General features: G+C 37.7%; 1 protein-coding gene across 2 annotated transcripts; it reads right to left on the bottom strand.

Annotated features, from left to right (window-relative positions):
• Positions 1-3,149: 3,149 nt before the first annotated feature.
• LOC127957019 (atrial natriuretic peptide receptor 3-like) lies at positions 3,150-26,261 on the bottom strand. Of its 2 annotated transcripts, none has more exons than XM_052555350.1 (8): positions 25,265-26,261; positions 19,685-19,807; positions 19,051-19,226; positions 8,930-9,065; positions 6,655-6,749; positions 6,376-6,496; positions 5,154-5,241; positions 3,150-4,972 (listed from the first exon to the last, which is right to left on the bottom strand). In XM_052555350.1, exons 1-8 carry the CDS (start codon positions 25,929-25,931, stop codon positions 4,861-4,863), a joined length of 1,518 nt encoding a protein of 505 aa, XP_052411310.1. In that variant the 5' UTR covers positions 25,932-26,261; the 3' UTR covers positions 3,150-4,860. The 2 variants fall into 2 exon arrangements, with proteins under 2 accessions (XP_052411310.1, XP_052411311.1); XM_052555351.1 differs by having other exon boundaries at positions 5,154-5,238; positions 25,265-26,260.
• Positions 26,262-27,040: the final 779 nt, after the last annotated feature.

Raw genomic sequence — 27,040 nt, 5'->3', positions numbered from 1 at the left:
GTCTAATTAGAGTTCTTTTCAAATCTTTTTGTGAAAGTTATTACTTGCAGATCTAGCATGATAATCAAATATTCAGCCAAAGGTAAAAACTAAACAGACTACAAATCTGAATCTGGAATTTCTTGCGGTTGTCATTTTAAGCGTACTTTTATGTGCAGTAGAGAAGACTTATTATTTAATTATTATGTTTATATATTAAATGTATTATTATAACAGTTATTTTGTTACAATTTATTACATAAAGCATTTTTTAAAACAACAGTGTCAACTACGGTGCATGTTGTTTTCAGCTGTGCATTAAGATCCACATTAAAACTAAGATAACACAGTTAAAAAATGGCATTATGTGTTTCCAGAATTTTCATTTCTTGAACTTTATATAAAAAAGCCTTTTAACTCAAGAGTACAAATTGGACACTTTCTTGAGCTGTATTTCTCAAGCAAGTTCAATAATATAGGCATTAAAGAAACTTTGTTGCATTCATTTATTGGCTCTTTTATTTCAAGCTTTGTGGTATTTTACAAAAAAACTGTTAGGATTTCACGAGAGAGCGCAGTGCATTTTAAGGAATGAAAAAATGTTTGTTCTGGATGTGGCTTGGGTATTGGATATTAAAAATAATATGAGTGGTTAGCGTTAAAGATCACAAACTATTATAACAGCTACTTCCAACTATGTCAGGTTTTACATACATACTAAAAGTGATAATATATCTCGACATGCCATATTTAAAAGCCATGTCAGGTTTGGGTTTTAAAAATATTTTTTAGATTTCACAGTTGGGGCACGGTTTGGCAAGTTAGAACGGTCTAGTTAGCCTCTGCTGGGGAATGCTGTAACTACACCATCTGCCTGCAAAAAGCATCTTACTCTTGATAAGTAGACATTCATTGTGAAAAACAGATTTGCAAGCCCAATATTAAAGCAAATATTTAATTATATCATAGTTTTACCAGTAACTAATTTTGCTGCTCTGGTGATTGGTTCAATAAACAAGCAAAACCTGTACCAGCCAAGCAACAACATTTATGATGAGTGTTTATGATAAAGGCTGGATTTCTTCTTCTTGGATTTCACAGGCCTTCTAGATCATCTCACTACAAATCTAAAAATCGAATTAAATCACTACGAATGGTCATCGTTCTGGTATTTAAAGGAAAAGTTCACCCCAAAATGAAAATTTGCTGAACATTTACTCATCTTCTGGCCACCCAAGATGTAGATGAGTTTGCATAACTTGCTCACCAGTGGATCATCTGCAGTGAATGGGTGCCATCAGAATGAGAGTTCAAATCACAATAATCCACAAGTAATCCATACGACTCCAGTCTATCAATTAATGAAAAGCTGCGTGTTTGTAATAGACAAATCGATCAAGGCATTTTTAACTTCAAATCTAAAATATTGCAGTAAAGAATTCATTGCATCTGAATCAGGTGAGACGTTTGCACAAATCAAGCACCGTTTACAAGTATTATGTATTATGGATGCCTTAATGATGGATTTGTATCATACAAACAATGCTTTTCACGTCACAGGAAGTTAATTAATTCACTGGAGTCATCAGGATTACTGCGATGTTTTTGAACTCTCATTCCGACGGCACCCATTCACTGCAGAGGACCTATTGGTGAGAAATGAATGTACATTTCAAAGCAACAAACTCATCTACATCATCTTGAATGGCCTGTTTTTGAGTACAGTTTCAGCAAATAATAATTTTTGGGTGAACTATTACTTTTAAATATCCCTCCTACTACAACATCTTTATTGGCTGAGGCAATGAATAATGATTTCCACCTGAAAACACTTCCAGATTACAGGAACCCTTTGCGGAAAGGGATTGAAAAATGCATTTGTGTGCTGAAAATAGATCTGGTTTGTTTGTGAGATGACTAGGACAATGTAACAAGATGTGGAAAAGGAAAGCATGTTGCATTAGCCGTTGTGTAGTGTGCATGCATACAAACAGGTACATTTTCTTCTGTTTAAATGCATTGCTTAGTCAACAGGTTCTGCTTCATAGTCTGTAGTCTTCTGATTAAGAAGAATTCAAGGAATTGTTTCCACTGCCAGATGTGAGGTCAAAGAATGACTTTGTATCAGCTGTGTTTGAAGTGCGTTTGACTAGGAATTCAGCGTCATGACTTTAAGCTGTTGGTTCATGATTTTGATGGTAATTTGAAGAGTGTCTGGCATGTTAAACATTTAGGAGGACTTTAAAGGCATAGTTCACCCAAAAAAAGAAATGCACCTTTTGGGTTTCACAGACGAAAAGAGATTTGGAATGACATGAGGTTCAACGTTGTTGGGAGCAACAGAATAAGGTTATTTAATTACAAAATAAATGCAACTGTAATTAGTTCTGATTTCAGATTTGATTCCAAAAACATAGTTTCATAGCTATTACTATATGTTGTTATGATTTTAAATCTGTATTTAACTTCATAATGATCTCAGAGTAAAGAGCTGTGAAAGTCTGATGTTGTGATGTCCTTAATTTAAAATTCAATTATTATAAACTTAATTCAAGTGATGAAGGATTTTGTAAGTCTGACAGTTATCAGTGTTGAGTGCTGATATAAGGTTAACCCTGCCTGCTTTAAATGTTTATATGTTGAAAACATTCATTCGAAATTTAGAAAAGTAGTCAGTTACATTAATAAAGTAATTGAAGTGGTTACACTACTTGTTACATTTTAAATAGGTTAACTTGTAATCTGTAACCCATTACATTTCCAAAGTAACCTTCCCAACACTAAATGACAGATTTTTCATTATCCCCTCAGCATTAAAATGTGTTCTGGAGGGGTTGTATGGATGGACTAGTAGTGGAAGAATTTTGTGTGTGAGAGACACCTGTTGTGATGAGCAGCAAAGGAAGTGAGTTGGGTTTGCTTTGGCTGCATGACCTGTGTTCACATAGTGTCTCTGCAGTCTGGGATCATTTGCGCACACCCTCTTGGAGATCTATGAGGAATTTCAGACCACAGCTATGACAGTCTACTGGCCCACTGAATGGACACCAGCTCACTGAAAACACATCCGTACTGTTGATTCTGTAGTTTAGAAGCTACATTACAAGAGCAAGATGTGCTGTTCTTAAGGTCGGCCTACTCAGCCACTAGTGGTTAAAACAGAGAGACTATTTCATTTCATAAAATTTCCTTTTAATTGGTCAATATGTATCAATCTAAATAAGTTACAATTCTTCTGAGTGTTTACAAAGCCTTGTAAATATACTTAACAGGTAAAATTTGCTCTGACAAGGCAGATATACGGTTTACAAAAAGGATTCTGTATATTTCACACAAGAAACAATGTTAAAATCAACACTAAGGAAAATGAAACCTCTACAAAAATATCAATAAATAACATCACATCTTATGTTGATACATTTACTTACATCAGTATACAATTGCCATCATACCAAGCCTGAATAAAACCCTAGATTATTTTTTTTTTTTGATGCACAAACCATACAGATGGTTTTAAATGTGACATCATCATCATTGCTGAAGCATCACAAATGTTAAAATTATAGTTTATATGTTATTAAACTGACAGATTATTGATAACCACCTCCTAACAAAGACAATCTAAAGACAAAGTTCAAAAATGTACATGTGCAATATAAATTGAACATAGCTTTTCAAAATCTGTTGTTGAAAGGTAGACCGGCTTGTGTTGTGTATAAATCATTTTTTGATGAATTTCTACAGCTATTATGTAACTTCCTGACAATCTCCTATCTTTATAAACCAAAGAAATTGCTTGCCTCTGAAGTTCACCCTCTCGGATGCAACAAAGTGCAGGACGATGAATGAGGAAATATCAGCCATGATTTAAGTCTATCATCTTTTTTTTAAAGCTCTATCTAGCATTCAAAAAGTGTGATGTTTAACAATAAGCAAGCTGTACAAGACAACTGACATAAAAAGCTAATGGTGGACCCTATAGTAGGGATTTATGTATTTACGTTTTTTTCAAACATCTTGACATGAATGGACATTTTTTAAGTGGGGTTTTATCAATCGAATCTTGAAGCCATTACTGTGAAGGCCGGTCGGACAACATTTGGTCATGAGGCACCCAGCAGCGTGTATGATACTGTACATAGCAGTGTAAATCAATAGAGCTGAAATTATATTGGATTAGTAGAATTAGTGGGACTAAAACCTATGAATGAAATCAGAATTTAACATAATAAATAAAGCAGTTCAGTGTTTCAGCATGAAGCCAGGTTTGATGCATCAAGGCTTGCTGATAAATGTTGACAGAGAGGAACGTCATTTTTAAAGTTCACATCAGTTTTTGTATTCATCAGTGCCTCTTTACACAGTCTACAAAGAAGAAAGAATGGATGTTTATCAGTGTGTTCTACTGGACATTCTCTAAAGGAAGAAGAGGAAGGAAACATGAGTGAGAGTGTTGAGTTTAAAGTAAGCTTAGGTTCTGAGTGTCACTCTTACGTCCTCAATATCTCATAACCGCTTCTCCCCATCGACACAGCAGCTGACCCAGACTCAAGTCAGCTGACCATTTTCTACAAAACTGACAGGCTTCTACAGAGTTTTCCTCAAGATGAGTTTGGCAGGGAGAAAAAGGTCTGTAGCTAAATAAAAAAGACCCTTTTTCTTTAGAGATTCAAGAAGCCTTGCGAGCACTTCTCATCCAATAATTCAACTTTCCTGAGTTTACGAATTGAAGAGCAAGAGACATTTACAAGGAAAAAAACACTACAGCATGTCTATAAATATTTCTGGGTTCCTGGGATGGTGTTTGATGAGCTCACAGACCCATTTGAGATGCACCTTCCCTGAATTCGAACACCCCAGCAGTCGACTTACGACTACAGACTACGCTGCCGAGAAGTTGGATCTAATGGAGTCTTCCCGCAACTGACGGTGTTTCCCGATATCGCACTCTTCTCGCGGTGTTCTCCGTTCAATGGTTATCCTGTAATTTTTCCTGGGGAACAGCAAAGAAGAATATCATGAATGTAGATGATATTGTATGAGCAGCAATAAGAATGTTCTATTAATTCTCAAACAATAAAACTGACATTTAAATGCCAGACACTTCTTATCATTAAAATTCACTTGATACATTAGGCTGTTTCATGAAAAAAATGACTGTTTTCAGAATTTACCTAAAGAAGTAGAATGCCAAAAGGAGAGCCGTTCCCAGAATTCCTCCTACAATTATCCCAGTCACTGCCGATACACCTAGTCCACCTGCTTAGGAAAGAAAATGAAGCCATATGTAAAGAAAGCAGCACATCTATATAATTTAGCGACGTTCACCTACTATAGAGTGGAGGTTTTCAAACAGGGTCTGTTAGAAGGTGCTATTATTACTATTGTAAGTAATAGTAATATTAGTATTATAATTAAAGGGATAGTTCACCCAAAATTTTTTATTCTGTCATTAATTACTCACCTTTATGCCGTTCTAAACCCATAAGACCTTCATTCATATTCGGAACACAAATTAAGATATTTTGATCAAATCCGAGAGCTCTCTGACCCTCCATAGACAACAAGGAAACTGAAATGTTCCTAAGGCCAGAAATGTAGTAAGGACATCGTTAAAATTGTCCATGTGACATCAGTGGTTCAACTGTACTTTTAAGAAGCTATGAAAATATAGTTTGTGCGCAAAAAAAACTAAATAACAATTCTTCTCCAAGTCATGTATTCCGCCATTATCGAGAGTAACACAACGCATGCTTTCCTCTGCACATAAACAAGACACAGCGCATCTTTGTTCTACATCAGCAGCACCACATGCATGTGTTATTTACACGCAAGGTACTTTCAATAATGTTGGAATAAATAAGTAATCTCGTAGCTTCGTAAAATTGCATATGGTGCTGTTGACGTAGAACACACATTCGATGTGTCTTGTTTACGGAGAGGAGGAAAAGAGGAAAGCACGCATTGTGTTACTCTCGATAATGCCGGGATACGTGATTTGGAGCAAACGAATTGTTGAATAAAGTTATTTTGTTTTCTTTGCACACAAACATAGCTTCGTAAAATCACGGTTGATCCACTGATCATTTATTTTAACAATGTCCTTTCTACCTTTCTGTGCCTAGGAACATGCTATCTACGGAGGGTCAGAGCTCTCAGATTTCATCAAAAGTATCTCAGTTTGTGTTCTGATGAATGAAGGTCTTACGTGTTTGGAACGACAGGAGGGTGAGGAATTTTCATTTTTGGATGAACTATCCCTTTACTAATAATACTATTATACGAAATAATAAAAAAAATCTTTGTGTTCTCTGCCATCTGTTGTCTTAATTTTGACTTAATCATGCATTTACAAAAAAAACAAGGGTCAGTCTTGAAGCAGCAGAGGTAATTTACATGATGGGTCACTGTGTTTTGGATGTGGAGGCTCTGGTGCTGTTCGCAAGGAGAACCATTCCCTCTTAAAGCCCGGCATTATCTGGAAACTTCCATTGGTGCCAAAGTAGCTCATGACAGTCTGAATGCATAAACAAACATTTATCATGGTGATTACTTAGCATTTCATAACAAAATCCTACAGCTAAGTTTCAAATGTCTGGAATTTCAGTCATTGTCCTGATTTTGTGTGTGTGTGTGTGTGTGTAAAATAAAGCAGAGATGATTATGCACACATACCTCGTGCGTTCCTGCCTCTGGGTCTGTCATCCTAACGACAGAGAAATCTCCATTCCGGTCACCTTTGGCATCCAGAGACACCTGACCAGCAATGCCTGTATAACGGAATGTGAGGAATGGGAAAATTAATTAGTTTGTAGAGTCAAACATTCCAAGGAAAACACCAGCAAGAGTCGACAAATTCCGGGTGGGCAATACAAAAGGAAATCTCATCTGCCTCCTGCCGTTTTTGTTGGCTTTGACCTCAGAAATGGTAATTTCATCTGTACATCTGTGTTCCTGAATTCTTGAGATTTTTAAAATATTATTTCATTGAACAGGAAAACATGACCCTGTTCCTGATGATTCTGGCCGGGCAAAACATTGTTATTTCACGTTTAGTTGTCTTGCTGTGGTCATTGAGACGGGTCTGGGCCGCAGACATGTCTGAGCACTTATTTTGTAAGGGAAGTTTAATGAATTACAGTGGCAAGAATACTGGCGAGCTCTCTTTTCACAACTACAATAATGGGAATCAAATGTGGTGAATAATGAAGGGAATAAACTAGGACTTGGTCAGTGATAGGATTCCAGTGTTCTTTTTGCACAGAATATGCATTATTATTAATAATAATGATTAATGATTAAATGATTAATAATAAATTAATAATAAAGAGTGTATAGTATAATTTAAAGGGGTCATGAAATGAATTTTTTCTTATTTCCTCAAGAGCACTTATAATCTTAGTATGTTTTTTTTTTTTTTTTTTTTTACAAATTGTCATAATTTAGATATAAATGTAAATTTTCTACCCTGAATGTAGCCCTCTGATTTGAATGTTCTGTTGGAAGGGGTGTGTCTGCTCTGAGGCCCCGTTTACACTAGTGCGTTTTCATTTTAAAACACATAACATCGTTTACATTACTTTAGACTTTTGAAAACACTGCAGACCCCGATTTAGTTTGAAAACTCCTGGGTTGCGTTTCAGTGTAAACAGAACAAAACCGAGACTTTTGAAAACGATGGTTTGTCTGCCCACATTTGCTCTGCATACCTATTCATATCTATGGCTGTACCTGCAAGAAGGATCACGTGACATGCGTTTTAGGTTGTGTAGTGTTAACGAAGATCATTTCTGAAAGGCAGCGGAAAGACTCGCCAGTGTAGACGAGGATCGTTTTCATTCTAAAACGTTGTTTTAAAACGAAAACGCACTAGTGTAAACGGGGCCTGAGACTTCAATTTAAATGCCCACTGCTGTGATTGGCTAAAGTCTTTGCATATGAAATGAGCATTACCTGTGGAGCTTTTACTGTGTTTTTACTAAAACAGCTGACAAGATTAACTATTTGTGAAAAGTATTGATTATAATATTATACTGTATGTAGAACTACTCCCATAGCATCAAAGATTGCATCACTGCACTGTAGCCGAACACTGTCATATCTACTGAGCACACGATGCAGTTATCTCCTTACTGCAACACAAATTTTGCAAACTAACAAATACTACTTTACCATTGATTATATCCTGATTGGTTTACACAGAACCATCAAGAACAGTGTGAAGTTTCTTGTTTAGTCATTGGCTTGATTTAGAAATCATAAACAGCAGCAGTAAACTACTTTATGACATAGAACATCTGAACGTCTGCGATCTTACACATTACACCAATCACTGGTCACCATGGTCATGAAGTTGTCTCTTGAGGTAAGTTTATAAAGTGTGCAAAGTTTTTGAATCTTTCTTTTCCTAACAGCATGCACTCTTGTGATTGACGTGCAGACACAAATTGTTCAGAATGGTGCAGGTACTCCTAAAGTCTCGTGTATAAAACTATTGCTTTTTAAATACATTTGTGTCCTTTAAACAAGACATTTCTGTACCCAAACTTTCATAAATAGAGCTCTCTCTGTTATGAAGTGAACACAATCAAGATACACAGATGTAAAATCAGCCTGACTAATTTTATCATGTAATTACCCTATTCTGAGATCTTCTGGATGGTGCATCATCCAGACTTGCTAATTAGGAGCTTTCAGATTACTGATAAGTTTGCTGCCACTGTTTACTTTCTAACTTTATGAACTTTAACACAAAATTGAACCTGTCAACCCTTACGCAATATATTTGCAATTCATAACTACAGCTGCTCATTAATGTCTTTTATAAGATATAAATATTGTCTGGCACAGAGCAATGTCCATAGCACTTCAGTGGCTTTAAGTAACATTAAGTAATATATTTAAGTTGGGGGGGGGGGGGGGGGGGGGGCAGCAATTTTTGGGGAATTACCTTCAAATGTTCTGTTCCACATGCTGTGGGTGATTTGCAGGCCATTCTTTTTTGTCAGACCAATACTCTTCACCTCACGCAAGGCAATTGCATAGAGAATCAAAGCATCATGGAACCCCTCCATAAACATATTGACCTGCAATGTAAAAAGGGGGGGGGGGGGGGGTTATAAGTTAATGTAAATGTTTCATTTATTTATTATTTAAATATAAAATCATATTCTTCATAAAAAGAATAAATAGTTATAAGTAAACAAAAATAATACCTTTTGTGATTTAAAAGAATTAACAATTGCTTTATTCATTTATTTATGCATTTATTATTTATTTTTACAGAATACATTTATTTGTCACATTTCATCATTTATTATTAGCATTTTATATATTTATTTATTTCCCATATATTTGGACCTCTATAGCTTTCCTTTCTTTTTAAACAAACAAATTGAAGTAAAGTAAAGGCAGGTTATTGTAAGAGAATCCAGAGGCAGCTTATCTATCAATATTATACTTTAGTTAAACTGCAAATGAATGAACAGCTGCATGCAGTGTTTTCTGACATCAAAAGTGAATAAGATGGAGAGGATTCATAAACAGTACTGTGTTGTTCAACGAAATGTTAAGCAACTAAAAACTACTACAGGCTACCCAAGCACCATGAATACTGAAAAGCACGTACTAATAGATGCTCATGTTATGATAGGGATTAATGGTCTGTTCCTGCCGGAGAGCCGTATGCTGCATGTGTACAGCCCAAGGCAAACAATAGTAAAACCTGGGGCTTAGTCAGTCTGCAGCCCGGGGGAGATTCGATAACCAGCTGCCAAGATTACTGTATATTTACATTCACCTTCAACTGCCTAATAAGAGTGAAACAGCAGGAAAAGCTGATATAGTCATATGACTGTTTATATACATATTCATTTTTGGAAGCGTGAACAGAGGTGAAATCTCCAAGCATTCAGAGCATAACAAACCCTGCCGTGTTTTCATACAGAGCACAGCTTGCAATTCAGCAGCACAATGTATCGGACTTAACATTCCTCATGCAAAAAAAAAAAAAAAGTAATGCTTTCTCATTGCGAAACAAATCCTGCTGATATTTAAGTTCAGGCACTATTGGTAACAGTTTGTGTAAAACTGATGCCATCTCAGTTCAAGAATGTGATATGAAAGGGATACAGAGGAGATTTTTATTAAATTTCTATTATTTTAACTCAGAAGTTAAAGGAGAGGTCTAGAGGCCCATCACCCACATTGAGATCTGTGGTTTACAACACAGTTTGGAGCACCTTTAAATGATAAAGTGATTTCTTATGTAGTACCAGAAATAAATAAATCCACTGTAAGGTTTTCTTATTTGATTTTATTTTTTTTATTAAAAAAGAACATATACTCTCACTAAAATCAAATTGTTATTTATGAAGCATGTTCCATGTCATATATCGTTTAGTTGGCTATAATTCATATCACTTCTCATTTTATAGATAGATAGATAGACAGACAGACAGACAGACAGATACAGTAGATAGTTTAATAAATAAGGTTTGTACTGTTAAATTCTTCCATAGATGTTGCAAGGAAAAGAAAACAGCACTAATTCATAGTTGGCCCAACTGCAGTGATTAACCCAAATCAAGCCCTGCATCATTAGAGAGAATCTAATATACTCAGGGTCACTGGACACACTGTTTTTACCAATAAGCCTGTTTCTGTTTATTTCGGCTGATTAACTTCAGGCTCTGGCATGAAAAGGTTCAACCGCATGTCAGTTTCCTCACCCCGGTGAAAAATTACCCAGTGCTGTCCTACTGTCACTACCAGCTATACTGTAACGACAGAAAAGTCAGAAAAGACCTTTAAGATGCCATCTATGGAGAAACAAATATGAAAAATAAATGGACAAATGACCCACTGTGGCATAATGTTTATTTCAAACTTTTTTATATTTATTTCTATATATTTTATTTCAGCGCCTATTTCCTCAAAATGGAATGCAACAAGAAAATGAAAGCCAACCAAATGTTCAGACATCTTTCATTTTATACATGGAGCGCTTCTAGTCATTTAGAATTCAATCGCTGCAATATAACTTTTTCTCATTTATTAAAGACCACTCAAAACCATACATAATAATAAAGCCTTTCAAATGAGTGGTAAAACCTCTTCAAACTATGAGAATCAAAGTCCAGTTGCAATGGCAGAGCCATATATGATGACTTGGTAAGAAAACCTTAACAGAAACACAGATCATATTCTATACCAGAATTAAACTATCCTTGCACTGCTTATAAACTATTATTATATTTTTCTTGTTTTGTTATGTTGCTGCCTTATGTTAAACTGCTTTAAATTTTTATGTGTTAAATTATTATATATGTTTTTCCATATTAATCTACACTCCATAAACCGTAATGACATAAAAAAATGATAATAAATACATTGCATAAATATTCATACCCTTAACTCAGTACTTAGCTGAAGAACATTTAAAGCCTCAAGTCTTTTTAGGTATGGTGCGACAAGCATTGCTCGTCAGCATTTGGCAATTATCTGCCATTCTTCTCCTCACCTCTTCACCTCTCAAGCTCTGTCAGGTTAGTTGGGGGCAGATGCACATTTTCAGGTTTCTCCAGAAATGTTTGACTGGGTTCAATCCCAGGCTGTGGCTGGGCCACTCAAGGACATTCACAGAGTTGTCTTTAAGCCACTCTTGCTGAGTGCTTAGGGTCATTGCCCTGTTGGAAGGTGAACCTTTTGCCCAGTCTGAAGTTTCTGAATGTTCTGGACTGGGTTTTATTAAGACTATCTCTATATTTTAGTGCACTGAGCTTTTCTTCTACTCTGATAAATCCCTCAGTCCCTGCTACAGAAAAATAGCCCCACAGCATGCGGCTGCTACCAGAACATTTAACTTTTGCAGGTGATAAGCAGAGCTGGTTTTCTTTAAAAAAATTATGCTTAGAATTAAGGTTCATCAGACCTTCAAACTTCTTCCATTAAGAGTAACGGACACTATATGCTTCTGTGACCCTTCAGTGAACTCTTCCCCAAATGTGTGGCTTGATGCAATCCAGTTTCTGAGCTCCACAGACAGTTTCTTTTTTTTACCTCAAGGCTTGGTTTTTGCTCGGATATGCATTTTCAGCTGTTTTTTCAGACCTTTTACTGAGAGGTATGTGTCTTTCTAAATTATCACTTGAATTTGTCACAGGTTAACATCACACGAAGTGTATTAACATCTACAAGCAATATGAATGCTCCTGAGCTAGATTTCAACTTTTCCAGAATCATTTAATTTCTGTCAATTTTGTGTTCAATAAATTTGCAAAAAGTTTAAAAACCAGTCTTTTGCTTTGTCATTATGGTGTATGGAATGGAGATTGATGTGTTTGTGTGTGTGTGGGGGGGGGGGGGGTAATTTAAAGCAGTTAGACATAAGGCAGCAACATAACAAAATGTGAAAAGAATAAAGGGGTCTGAATACTTTTTATGCCAACTTACAAATGAGGACAATGAAAGCAATCAAAATCAACAAAAGAGCAGTGATATACCAGTGCTATAACAAGACTCATTGTAAAATAAATGAAAATAAAACAGATAGAATACAAATGTGTGACATGTATTCTTTTCAGCTCATTAAAAATTAATCTTGCTGCCGCGTTCTGGATTAATTGTAAAGGTTTGATAGAACTGGCTGTAAGACTTGCTAAGAGAGTATTGCAATAGTCCAGCCTGGACAGAACAAGAGCTTGAACAAGGAGTTATGCAGCATGTTCTTAAAGAAAGGGCCTGATCTCCTTGATGCTGAATAAAGCAAATCTGCAAGTAAAGTGGTCTGAGAAAGTTAGCTGATCATCAATCATAACTCCAAGGTTTCTGGCTGTTTTTGAAGGATTTACAGTTGATGGGCCTAACTGGATGATGAAATTGTGATGAAACAATGGGTTTGCTGGAATCACAAGCAGTTCTGTCTTGAAGGTGAAGTCAGATCTTGTCTTGAAGATGATGGTCCTTCATCCAGTAAGAAATGTCTGTTAGACAAGCGGAGATGTGAGCAGCTACCGTGGGATCATCAGGATGGAATGAGAGGTAGAGCTGAGTGTCATCAGTATAGCAGTGGTATGAAAAGCTATGTTTCTGAATGACAAAACCTAATGATGCCATGTAGACAGAGAAGAGAAGTGGTCCAAGAACTGAGCCCTGAGGTACCCCAGTAGTTAGATGTTGCGATTTGGACACCTCACCTCTCCAAGGTACTTTGAAGGACCTATCTGATAGGTAAGACTCAAACCATTGGAGTACAGTTCCTGAGATGCCCTTTGCCAGTAGGGTTGACAGGAGGATACGGTGGTTAACCGTGTCAAAAGCAGCGGACAGATCAAGCAAGATAAGCACTGAAGATTTGGATTCTGCTCTTGCCAGTCTTGGGACTTCAACAACTGAGAGCAAGGCAGTCTCAGTTGAATGTCCACTTCCGAAGCCAGATTGGTTGCTGTCAAGGAGGTTGTTCTGTGTGAGAAAGGCAGAGACTTGGTTGAACACAGCTCTTTCAAGTGTTTTTGCAATAAAGGAAAGAAGGGAAACTGGTCTGTAGCTCTCTAAAAGAAATGGGTTGAGGGAGGGTTTCTTAAGTAATGGAGTTATACGAGCCTGTCTGAATGTTGAGGGAAAAACACTAGTGTGGAGGGATATGTTAATGATGTAAGTGAGTGCAGGTACAACTGCAGGAGAAATGGCTTGAATGAGATGAGATGGAATAGGATCAAGCGGACAAGTAGTAGGATGAATGGAAGAGTTTGGAGACTTCTGCCTCCGAGAGAAGGATGTGAATGAGTGTATGTTTGCCGGTGAGATGTGCTTGACAGATTGTGGTGTGGAAAATTGTACACTGATGTTTTTAATTTTATTAATGGAAAGCGTGGCAAAGTCGTCAGCTATTAGAGATGATGCAAGAGGGGGAGGAGGAGGACAAAGGAGGGAGGAAAATGTTTTAAAAGGCATGTGAGAGTTAGACGAATTGTTAATTTTGTTATGGTAGTATGTCCTTTTAGCATTGGAAACATTAGCAGAGAAGGAAGAGAGGAGTGACTGATACACATTAAGGTCAGGAGTATTTTTGGATTTGTGCCACAGCCTTTCAGCAACTCTAAGCTTAGAACGATGTTCGCGTAGAACATCAGATAACCAAGGGGCAGAAGGGGTGGTATGGGCTGGCCTGGAAGACAAGGGGCAAACAGTATCTAAACAAGATGTAAGAGTGGAGCATAAAGTATCAGTAGCACTGTTAGCATAAAAAGATGCTAACAATTTAAGGGAAGGAAGCGAAGATGAAACCATAGCAGATAGCCAGGAGGTTGAGAGTGAGCGTAGGTTACGTTGAGAGATGACATGTGGAGGGGTAAGTGATATGTCAAGGGACCATGTTGAGGTTAAGAGTGAAGAGGAAGTGATCTGAGGTGTGCAGTGGAGTAACCAGTACATGATCAGTGGAGCAGTGTCGTGTGTAAATAAGGTCCAGTTGGTTGCCTGATTTGTGAGTAGCAGTAGTTGACACTCGGTTGAGATCAAAAGAGGCAAGCAGTGTTAAGTCTCCAAGCATAACTATAGGAGTATCATCTTCAGGAAAGGTTGAAAGCAGCAATATTATATATAAAATTGTTATTATATATAATTATATTATATTATTATATGAAATTGAATAAAATTGTATAAAAATGTAAATATATGTTTTTGCCATTGGGACATATGTACTGTATATTGATTGATTGATTGCAAATAAAATTTCCTCATATTAGATATTGTTTCAGGTTTTAGTTTCCTTTAGCTCCTCTTTCTTTCTGAACAAAATTTCTTGGAGCATTATTTACAATGAATTATTTGACAGAGAAATGAAAAGTGAAAGTCGTGACATTTGCCAAATATGGTAACCCATACTCAGAATCGGTGCTCTGTATTTAACCCATCCAAGTGCACACACACAGCAGTAAGAAGTGAACACACACCCAGAGCAGTGGGCAGCTATATCCAGCACCCGGGTTGGGGAGCAACTGGGGGTTCAGTGCCTTGCTCAAGGGCACTTCAGCCATGGGTATTGAGGGTGGAAGAGAGCGCCGCTGTTCATTCACTCCCTCCACCTACAACTCCTGCCACCACCGAGACTTGTGACTTTCGGGCTACAGGTCCAACTCTCTAACCATTAGGCCACAGCAGCCCCCATGTGATAAATGTTGCCACGAGAAAATTTCATTGGTTGTTACAGAAAGTTCAGTCAAACCTGTGTGTGACGGGGTCTATTCTGAAAACAGCAACATCCTTTATTGTTGATCAAATCAAGATGATAGAGGCAGAACAAACTGTCTGTAATAAGTCTGCGACTTCCTTTGTTTGTCTTAGTTTAGCCATTCGGCAACAGTGTGTTCAGATCCTGTGAGATGTTTTTTGGGGCTCTTAATGGACAGCAAAGCGGTTGACTGGCTATCTTGTTCTAGATAAGGGTTGAGAAGGAAAGGAAAGAATAAACCAACTTCAACTTTGAAGCGTTTCTGCTCAAGTACAGGCAGATATATTTATATACATATATCTTAGAACAAATAAACCTGACCCCGAATTGACTCAACTTTAGCTTTGATTAGATAATACACACCTGAGGAGATCGGTATTTTAGAAATGTTAAATCTATGCGAAAAGAATATCCGGGGATCAATTTAACCTCAGTGGTTTTGTCATGCAGGAACTTGATAAGCTGCAGTGACACAGCGAAGTGCGAGCTGAATTTATAGGAAAATAAGTAAAAAATAAACCTGAGGGCCAACAGATGATAACTATAACTGAGTAAGATATAATAAATGTCAGTCTGACCCAATTCATACTTTGCTTCTTTTGAAGAGATTATGTTTCTCAAAACCAGAGGCGAACCAAGATGAATTGGGGGTCCCAGGCAAAATTAAAAGATGAGGGCCTTCTAAAAAATTATTATTTTACATATATATGTGTGTGTGTGTGTGTGTGTGTGTGTGTGTGAGAGTGTGTATTTATATACTACATGCAAAAAGTAGTTAAAACATAATAAACATAAATTGTTTTTTTTTTTTTTCAAACATCGTGCTTATTCTTTAACAAAATATCAATCTTCATCTTTATGGCAGAAGATACAATACTGTACAAATACAATCTTGAAGATACAGTACAGTATTCATATTTACAGTTACAATTTATTCTGAAGCAATATTTTCATCATTGTTCTGTCAGCTTTTTACAAATTTCGTGTTGCTCAGAGAAGCAAAATAGCCCTGTGGCCACTGATCTCTATTATAGATCAGTGGCTGTGGCTTTGTTTGGAATTATTTCTGTTGTCGGAATAGTGTTAACACAGGCAATATGGGTCTCTTAATTAACTTCTAGTTTATTGAACTTATATGGTGCAGTATATCCTAAGCGAATAAAATAAATCCAAAAAAAATAAAAAATAAAATCAACATTTGTAATCATGGTAATTTTTGAAGACTCTTCATGTGAAATTGATTAACTATATGAAGTGGTATAAATATATACGTTTTCTGAATGTATTTTAATAGATTGAATCATGTAGTGAAGAGCACACTGTAAATGCGCACGAGCGACTTCACGTAATGCATATATATAATATTCAGCAAAATAACTTACCTGTCATGGTATGTTACTTAACTATATCATGTTAGGAATAACTAAACATTCTTCTGAATTTCTTTGTGTTACGCTCATTTGTTTTTAAGTCTCTTACAAAGAGACAAACCGTGAGCCTCTACAGCACTACCTTGTTACCAGAAATATATCCATTATCAGTCACCATTTACAGTGAATGTAGGCTACTAAAATTAGAAGAATCCTTCTCGGGTTTGGATGCTTGGCTTGTTATTATTTTTTTATATATTTTTGTCACTTATGTTTTTATCAGGCTATTTGCCCGGTCGGGCAAGTAAAAAAAATACTGAATCATTTTAAACTAGCTAGAAGACTGATTATTATTAATTGAAAATTAAGAAGGTAGCTTGACCTGTATTCTACTTCTGCGATTCTCTCTGGTGATGCAGTAACTATCAAAAAAAAAAAAAACCTTTGTTCTGTCCAATGATTGTAAACATTCATCATGTCCGTCAGACTTGAGATATTTTAGAGGTAATGTGAAATTTAGTTTTAATAATTAAACTAAAATAAGATGGAATTAACAACGAAACCATATATTTTTTGTTTAATTATAATTATCATTTAGTCAATCTTATCGCCATCATTTACTGCTGGCATGTTACCTCTTTTCCTCATCTTCTTGATTTTTTCCACTTCTGGCTGCCAGAAAAAAAGTCTTCTTCATGCTTAAATTAGCAAATGCATGATTAAGCGCTGTGCCAGTTTGAAAACGGCGGCTGACGCATCACGAGGAAAAAACAAGCACATCCAGCGTGACGCGAGAGGGGTCCCCCTACCGGGGATTCAGATATATTGCTCCACGTTATATTAATAATGACATTTACGATTGTTCAAATGGTCGGCTGTCGGGGGCCCCAGTGGCAATTGCCTGCCTTGCCTGCCCTGGTGCTACGCCTCTGCTCAAAACAGTTACTGAATCTGAGAAATGTCGCCTGTTGGTAGGATCATTTCATCCGCGAGTATTTTGCAAGTGAAAAATAAATAGAAGAAACTTTGGATAAATCCAATCAAACACATAAAACACAAAATACATTATACTGTAAAACATAAAACCTTAAAACATGTTCCTAATGACTGTGGTAATCCAACACACCCACCTACTGGTCATCAGTGCATAAAAATGCTTAGCATTTTTCACAGACTCATTTTAGAGTCGCTTAGGATATATGGCGCCTTTGGATATACAACAGCACTTTTCAAATATCCATATTTTATGAATCTTTTAAAGGTCTTATTTTTTAGCTGGATTATACTGTAGAATCGACCTTCTAGAATGTTAACAGTGGATAGGTCATTTATCCTGCAGATTTACGTTCAGCATATGGGGGACTCTTTCCAAATGAGTAAGGCTGCATTTCCTGGCAGCCAGTATGAATTGCTAAAAATCTGTGTGGATGCTTATAAGAACACCACTCACTGTAAGCCAATTCCAAAAAATGTATCACCTTCCTTAATGAATAAAGTGGGCATTCTTCATTCAGCTCATGAATTCAGCATGAACACCTCTGTCAGAAAAAAACGAGCAGATACAACCGGCAGCTACAAGGAGAAGGCCAAGTTTGTGAAACATCACATTAGCCTGTCCCAGAAGGCTTCTGCTTCTCTGGGAAGTGTACTCATACAAAGAAATAATTGTACTCGGCACACTGAAGTCTTGACATTCATATTTGGAACGAGAATGGGCTTTGTCTGAATACTTTTCTTTGGTGGTTCCCTGCAAAGGTCCAGCTCAAGTCTTTTGTGGCTCCTGTTGATACAGCAATTGAGCCAGTCAAAAGTGGCAGGGCCCCCACTGAGGTTATTAACCTTGGCACTTCGATTCGTCCACAATTGTTTGTTTCAGAAAGACAGTTCCCGCTGTCTTCCTTAGAAAAGCTTTGACGGCTTTTCAATAGAAGCTGACATGATGGGGACAAAGAGCCAGACCAAAATATGGGGCCTGTATGGAACGCCAAGTCACCCCATTCAAAAGCACTTCAAGTGTGAATGCACTGTATTTTGTCTTTAAACTGGGTGAATAAATGAATCAGCTGCTCTTTGAACAATGCAGGCCACAAAATGGAGGGAATTGCAGGAAAGGGGCTTAGGACTGATTGAGGGACTGATTTGCCTGTATACTGTTGACAGGGCACAATGATGAAGGTGTATTTGAAAATACTCAGGAAATTCCTCAACATTTTCACAGCAGGAGTTCTCTTTTTTTTCCAATGAATTTCCTTTTCGTAAAACTTCAAATATCACAGAACATTTCGAAAAATGTATTTTATTGAATGAATATGAACATTTAGCAAGTAACTAGGTGTTGAATAATCTAAATAAAAAAATAGAATAATTAAATATCCGCTACCAACATTTAAAAAAAATGGCTGATAACCAATACACCTATAACCAATATATTGTGCATCCCTAAAAGATTTGTTTCAAAGACTCACGTACAGCACTGCAGCGTTCACAGACAGGGATGTTCGATTGCTTTAGTGACTTTTTCATTTCCGTGGAGAAGTTTTCAAACTCTGGCTTGGTGGACCTAAGCAACGTTACAGTGTTGAGAAAGCTGTAGGCAGCCTTGGCCTCATTGTCATATTTGTCTCCTCTCCTCCAGGATCCATCCCCTGTAAAAGAATGTAGTATTTTTACTGTTATTTCATGTTCACATGACCATATTGCTAGATTTGCCAAAGAAAACTTAAAGTCTCTTGAAATAAGGAAATTATACAAGCATGTTTTGCCTGTTTCTGCTGAGAAAACTTCAGTGACAATGGCTGAAATATCTACTTTGTTACTTTTGCTGCAACAATGGGGCTTTTATATATGCACAAGAACAACAGCGGAACATCCTGGACCTGCACACCAGACAATATCCAGGCACTATCGTGTTGAGCCAACTGTCACTTGAATGTAATCTCCATCAAGCAGAAGAGCATGGCCTCTCTGGCAGTTCAGTTTAGATATAGCTTCATTGTGCTACAGGGTCATAGAACAATCTCGTCTGACTATGGCTCATCTTGGGAATAGAGATAAGCTCTGTAATCAGTGCACAACAACCATGGGTACATCAGTGGAGCTTTACCATAGGAAGAGGAGTTGAAGAGCTCGATGTTAAAGAAAATGTGGCTGCCGCTGGTTAATTTTCGTCGATGGGCCGCCAGCATGAGGTCTCGTACTGTGTCCGCCTTGGCACACATGATCACCACTGCAAAAAGAGACCGAACAGAATGTTATTTGTCAGTCAAAACAACAAATTTAGGCTGGTCATTTGGCTGCATATTTATTATGCATATTATTGTTATATGTGGTGAATGGCACCTATTGCATTATATGAAGCAATTCAAACGTGCTTTCCATTAGGGCACTGTACTGCACACACAAGTGTCGCACATACGCACAGAGAACAATTCATATCAACCCATTGAAATTCTTCAGATTGCTGTGTTTTAAACAAAATGGAAGAGATCAAACATAGCAAACAGTCAGACATCCTTGCCATTATAAACACTGATGATGAAGGTCAATGAACAGCTTGATATGTCCAGCCCTGACTTCCTCAACAGATTGAATAATGCTGTGCTTTTCAACATACTTCAAAGGGACTTTGAGACCTAAATCAGCCACTTGGTTGTTTGTATGATTATACTGTATGTACAAGAATGGAATCATTAATTTCCATTTCTATGTATGGCAGACAAAATAAAGCACTGTTTATTTCTACAGACCACAAATCCAAATGCGCATTAAGTTATGATCGCCTCAATTCTGAGAACATGCTCAGTGCTGTTAATTTATAATTAATTATGACCTTTATGCTACTGGCCAGCTTTACAAGAGCATGTGGCATTGATTCAATTATGTAAGCAGAAGCTCATAAGCAGCAAAGAATAACTTCTTTTTTACCTGGTCTAACAGAAACACAGTCTGAGAGGTACAAAATATTTTCCCATGGAGCAAGGAGGTCAAAAATAAATAAACAAACAAGCAAGCAAACAGGGTATTAAAAAAAAAAAAAAAGTCGCAAAGTGTCCCATAAATAGGAAGATTCAGAGGATTGGAACTTTCCCCACAGCTCAGTCAGTGTAATGCGCTGCTTGAAATATCCTCAGCTGAGTGGGACAAACTTCACCTCAGTATTCCTGCACTATAGCACCCTTTAATTACAGAGCACACAGTACACTACAGGCCCTGTGTCGGCTCTCCACTGATTCCATGGGGTAAAGCTCCAGCCAGCAATATTTCAAAAATCTGGATTTTCCCACTGACACTAGTTACAAATGAGCTGAGGAATGCAAAGAGGCAACACATGGCACACTTACCGTAGGCTGCGCCGCATTTAATGCACCTGGGGGTCTGTATAGAAGCGTAGTGTGAACGTGCACATGGAAATAATATCGCTGTGCAAACTCGTGCTATATCGCTACTGAGTATAAGGGTTTACTGTCTTGCCCCTCTGTCCGACTTTGGCAACATGGCACAGAATGCAAAATAAGCAGGGCTATAATGACATATCTCTGGCTTAGTAAATTCACTCCCTGAGGACCACTATGCAGGTTTCCAACAAGCCAGTTTGTGGTTCTGTGCTCTCGTCATTCACTGTCAGAACACTGCAACACCATATGCCATCCAAATTAAAGTGCCTTATCTACTGACATTTAGCCTCGGCTTGGATCATAACTTGGAATTTTATGGGTTATGTGTCAACACCCAGGTATGTCATTCTTATCTGCTTGTTAAGTCTGACGTCACGTGTTACAGTGTCACAGTTTCCAGCTGCAAACACTCTGTCAGACGCCAAAAGCAAACAACATATTCACTAAGAGTGTGTTGTAGTACTGTACGACTCAAGCATCATCAAGCATCTGAAATCACAGATGGCCAGATAGTGATTCATCTGCTATGAATCGATAAAATACTTGTGTCGGTGAGTCCAGAGACTGTAGTGCACACTGTACACTGTTTTTAAAAGCTTGGCTTAAATGTGTGATATGAACAAATTGTGCTTAAACGGCTCTTGGGACAGTATTCGCAGTTGAAATGGGTAGAGGCTAAAGCATGCTTTTAAATCAGCGCTCATGTGCAGGCTGGGCCATGTCATTAAAGTTATCTGTATTTTATTTCATTTGCCTCAGCTGTGCCAATAGACACGCAGCAGCCTCGTGCAACAGGTTGAAAACCGCTTAACGAAGACTGACAACAACAAAAACAAGGGCACCGCAATGGCCAAATGAATCAAATCAGGCGTCACAGGAGCTGGAGAATGTCCCAATGACGTCCTCTACAGATGACTGCAGGCAAAGAAAAACTATTTGGCAATCTCCACTGGCTTCTGATTATGAGAAACTGTGCGAGAGAGTAGATAATGATGAATGCTGTTATTATAAGCAGCAACATAAATCAACTTGCTTACATGCTTGTGTAATTGACCACTTCAGGGACAAACAATAAACGCTGAACAGTGACATCTTAATGAAGTAAGCCATTTGTTGTAGAAAAAATTGAAATAAATAAATATGTACAAATTTGTAATGTGACAACTGATCAGTTAAATTTATACCGAGATACTTTGCTATCTGTGCTGTATCAATACTCACTCCTACAGTACGTACACCACTGCAGCCTTCTATGTGCCCCTGAAAACAAAACAACAAAGTGTCTACCATGCCTGGAATACTAATTCTAACGCCGGCAATCTACCTCATGGAACAGTCTGCAGCATTTAGCATTCAAAAAATATGCTAATTTATACAGTGGCTATGTCTATAATTTATGGTAATATAAACACAAACTTTTATGACCAGCGCAACGCCATCTATCTGGTCATTTTTTATGTGTATTCCCTTCTTAAAGCAGACAAATTCTAATAAATTGTATTTACTAATATTACTAATCATAAGCTCCTCAAATAACTGCTGCTGTTTGACAGTAACAAGTTTTCAGCTGGTGGGCTGTAATGCACATATTACAATGCCGCTAGCTATAGTTAAGATAGCACAATAAATAGGCTTTTATCAGCTTTTAAAAATTAGGAGAAAATCTGTATCGGTGGCTATCCATCAGTTGTTGACATTTCACAAGTAGATACACTGATAACATTTTGATTAAACAAATTCAAACTCAAAAAAAATAAAAAATTGCTCGAGTGGACACTGCCCCCATAAACTTTCAACAAAAATGGTGGCATTTCTTCTAAAATACTCATACATCTGCAGAGAAGTGACACTTTGGTGTGGATCCTGTGCATGTTTTGCTTCAGAAGAGGCTTGAAACAGATGGCCAATTTTCCCGAGTGTTTGGTAGGCGACCTGAAAAATGCATCCCATCACTGAGCTTCCACATTCAAATCTCTGCATGGTCTTTGATGGGCAGATCAAAGGAAATATAAATGCCATCATTCAAGTAGCATTCTATACTTATACCTTTATACTTGCCGTTGGGGAACTGCAACATGTCGAGGACCTTTAGCTGCTGTTAACTGATAGAAAAGGGAAAGAATTATAAAAAGCCTCGAGAGGTGTAACCCTGGCGGTGTTAGTGTCAAAACAGCCCCAAGACGAGCATTAACCTCCTACCCCGTTTCATTCATTCCATACTGACATTTGCAGAATTGGTGGAACATTCCATTATTAATGACCAGCGTTCACGCAATGGCTTTGTCTTAAGAAACCCAAGATGTTCATTCTGACACACACAACTGTCTTAGGAAAGCGATACAGGGGACTCTGCAGGGCCCCTGTATTGAGGCATATCTGTATATTTTCTAGAATCGACAACATTTTTGCTAGGAATGTAAGAAATGCACTGTTTATGAAACAGGATCGGTAAGGAGGTGCACAGTCAGACTTTCTGAAACAGCACAGATTTGGGGCAGACGGGTATGATGTTTAAAAGCAGGCTGAAACAGCAGACAGTTCATAGTTTTGACAGATTTTAGCGCCACAATGTGTCTAACACCAAGAGTAGCAGTGCGCTCCAGGGAGGGTGTAGCCTCTCTGGTTATTAAGAAACAGCCAGGAAGACAGCGCATGACTTTACTCGCCATGAGAAAAGCTGTTAAAAAGCGCCCGAGGATGTCTAGAGGAGTGCTAAACCCTACACTTGATCCCCAAAATTCCAACAGCTCTTGCTCAGTGTTGACCGCCTGTCAAAATTCTGATCATTTTTTCCACAAGCTTTCTTATGGACTGCAACTGACCTCTTGTCTCTCTTTACAGACAGGGAGCCCAAGGAGATCAGGAGAGGATGAAAAAAGCCCTAAATATCTGAATTTGTATGTTCTATATTGCTCTTGTCTGATGCAACATCTTTGGCAGTTTAACATGCTGTGGATCAGGATTGATGTTCTCTTTAATGCATTATAATTTGATGCAAACAAACACTCCTTGCAGAAAACTAAACTAAACGTGAATTAATAACATAAGGAAATGTGTTGAACAGAGGCGGTACTTTGCAAATCCACCCTCTTGACCTGAGAATGCCCGAGTTGAATCACTGCTGGTAAAAAAACAAACAAACAAAAAAAAAAACATTACAAATAAAGCTAATGTTCTCTACAATGTTTTCCAAGTTTGTTGTCAGTTACGTGCCCCTACAGTCCCATCATTTAGGCTTAAGTTCTAAAGTATCTACTGACACCAAATCTGAAACGCTTCCTTTAAATCATGTCATACAGTACATACTTTCTTTTATAAAGGGTTACAAACAGGATTTAAATAATAATAATAATTAAAATGTGCTATTTATTTACATTAATTAACAATTATACAACAATAACAAAAAATTAAGCCACATTTGAAGTGTTTTGCCCTAAATTGTTCTTTATTGGAAGCCAGTATATTCCACAGTACATTTTTTTTTTTTTTTTTTCAAATACAGCAGTTGTTAGCTGTTAAAGGTAATGCTGCTTAAAATGATACAGGTCTTCTTGACACATCTGATCCCAGGGCCCATGCCCCACTCCCATGTACCTAATACATCATGTTCATTTACAATGAGTAAAAAAATGGTTATCCTGTGTTATCTTGTATCTGTGATTTTATTTGGAATAATGTAATCTCACCTATTTAGGATTAATGTGGATTGCTACCACTTGTGATCTAGACTGGTAAATGAAATGGGATGGGCTCAAACCCAGCAAGATGCCATCCATTCCACTTGCTCAAACTATCACCTTCTGGCAAGAAACTTCTATAGGGATTGTTCTTTTAACAAGTGTACTCTAAGACACTTTTAGCATCTATGGCAAGCTGTTTTATTTCCTAAAGGTAATTGTCAGTAAAACTAGACAGAGAGAGAAGAAACCACAACTACTGTAGCACCTAATGAATAGTTAAGCTACTAATAAGACTGAAACAGGTAGCAGAAATCATTGGAATACATAGCCACCAATCTGAACTGAATGGTTGATAACAAAACCACCGTTTTAATGGAATTTATTGGCAATAACAAGTAACAGTAATAGTGCATATCATGAAAAGGTAGCCAGCTACGTATTAAATACTACACTATACTACTATAATCAAGTCACATTCATAAATACTAGTATGAAATTATTTTTTTTAAATACTAAAATCCATTTACTGGTGCGTTTTAAGGAATAACGGTTAAAACGGCTTGCCATAGAGCGTTTGCTTAATGACAGACAAGTAAACGAGTAACGTACCTTCGCTCCCGTAGACGGACGCGATGATCTCGTCGGCATCTACTCTGTCCTCTTGCGAGTTTAACACGGCGTAATCTGTGGTTTTGTAGTACTCCGAGAGCACCGTGTAAACCCCCTCTATCGTAAAGTAACAGTTTCTCTCGTCTTTATCGTCGTCGTAAATCAAAGATGCAGTTCTCCAGCCGAAACGTCCGAACATAGCCTGAAACGTCTCGGCCATCTTCAGGTAGGTTGGAGCGATTCTAGTGATATGCGAGTATTCGGGGGTTTTGAAGCTGAAGCCGGTGGCCAGAGCACCTGCTGAGATCACGGGGATGTTCCAGTGCGATGCCACTCTGACCACCGACGCGGCGCTGTACTCGCACACCGGACCGAGGACCAGGTCGGGACGCTCGTCTTTCTGCTTGTCCACGAGCGCGTACAGAGCGTCCATCCCGCACGCGGAGTTCTCATACTGTACATTGAATCTCAATCCAGCGAACTCTCCACTGCTGAGGGTTTTTATCGCGTACTCAATAGCCGGAGAAACTCTCTGGTAAGAGAACAGGTATGTGTTGTTGTGAGGCAACATGACCATCACGTCGATGTTGTCAGTCAGTGCACTTGTCCTGCCAGGCATCATGAGCACTACCCAAACGGACAGACATAGTGACATGAAACATGACATCTTTAACACCAATGAACGAAGCAACTGATGATTTTTTTTCTCTCTCTCTTTGAAAAAATTCAAAGATTGTGAAAGTTATTATTTTTTTTTTTTGCACCCCGAGTATTTTGTTATATAAATTAAGACGTATCCTTAATTGAACTTGGTATGGCAAGATCCCACTTTTTCTGTTTATAAGTGAGTTGTGAGTCTCTCCAGAGCCCCTCTCTCTTCTCCTGTTTAGAGTCTTCTTTGGGTCTCTGTCTAACTCTCCGCTTGCCTGTGTAATTACTCTTGTTAGGATGTGTGAAGTGTGCGGCTCGTCTGGTCACCACACATGCTGCAGTTCTAGGAGGAATTTTCAAGCATCCTTTCATTATTATTCCTGCGTCATCGCTGCGCAGCCCGCCCCCTCCTTAAAGCTACAGCGTCGAAATTCAGGATGGTCCACAACTTAAATCGAGATTGAATGGTCAAGGTGGCGTGAATATAAAAATAAACAAATTATGTTTTAGGATAAAGCACATTTATAGACAACACACGTGGTTCCAAATGTCTGTACAAATTTAGCCATTAATAAAACGCAACCCAATAGCAAAATCAGAGGCATATTCAATATTAAAAGCAACAGAAAGGTTTGACTGATTAAAGAAAACCAGACATAACTAGAAAAAGGAGACTATTCCACCAATCGTGGGCCACAACTAAAAAGTATATGTATATGTAATTATCTAAATAGTACTCCTATTCATGAAAGTTAACAAATAATCCCTATTGTCTGTATTGTAGACTATGTGGCATTGACTATACAGGGAATAGTGAATGAATCAACGATTATGGGCACATCAAATGTTCCCCTAACTCTCACCTTTTTTTTTTCTTTTTTCACCCATAATTCTATACAGATATTATACTTTTGTTCATTTTATTTCCTTTCACTTCACCAACGCTGATTGCAACGTTATGCAGCATGTTGGAGCTGAAGCAGTGAGCATTGTTGCACCAAAACACCTGTACACAAGAATGGCAGGAAAAACAAAAGCAATACCCCCACTTATCATATAAAATGTTCTTCATACCAACTTCTTACTAGTGTCATCAATCAATATCTTATATCATGTAATACGTCG

This window comes from Carassius gibelio, chromosome B5, assembly GCF_023724105.1.
Source record: "Carassius gibelio isolate Cgi1373 ecotype wild population from Czech Republic chromosome B5, carGib1.2-hapl.c, whole genome shotgun sequence".
Lineage (NCBI taxonomy): Eukaryota > Metazoa > Chordata > Actinopteri > Cypriniformes > Cyprinidae > Carassius > Carassius gibelio.
Note: the sequence above shows the minus strand (reverse complement) of the source record. Positions and strands in the feature narration are given on the sequence as shown.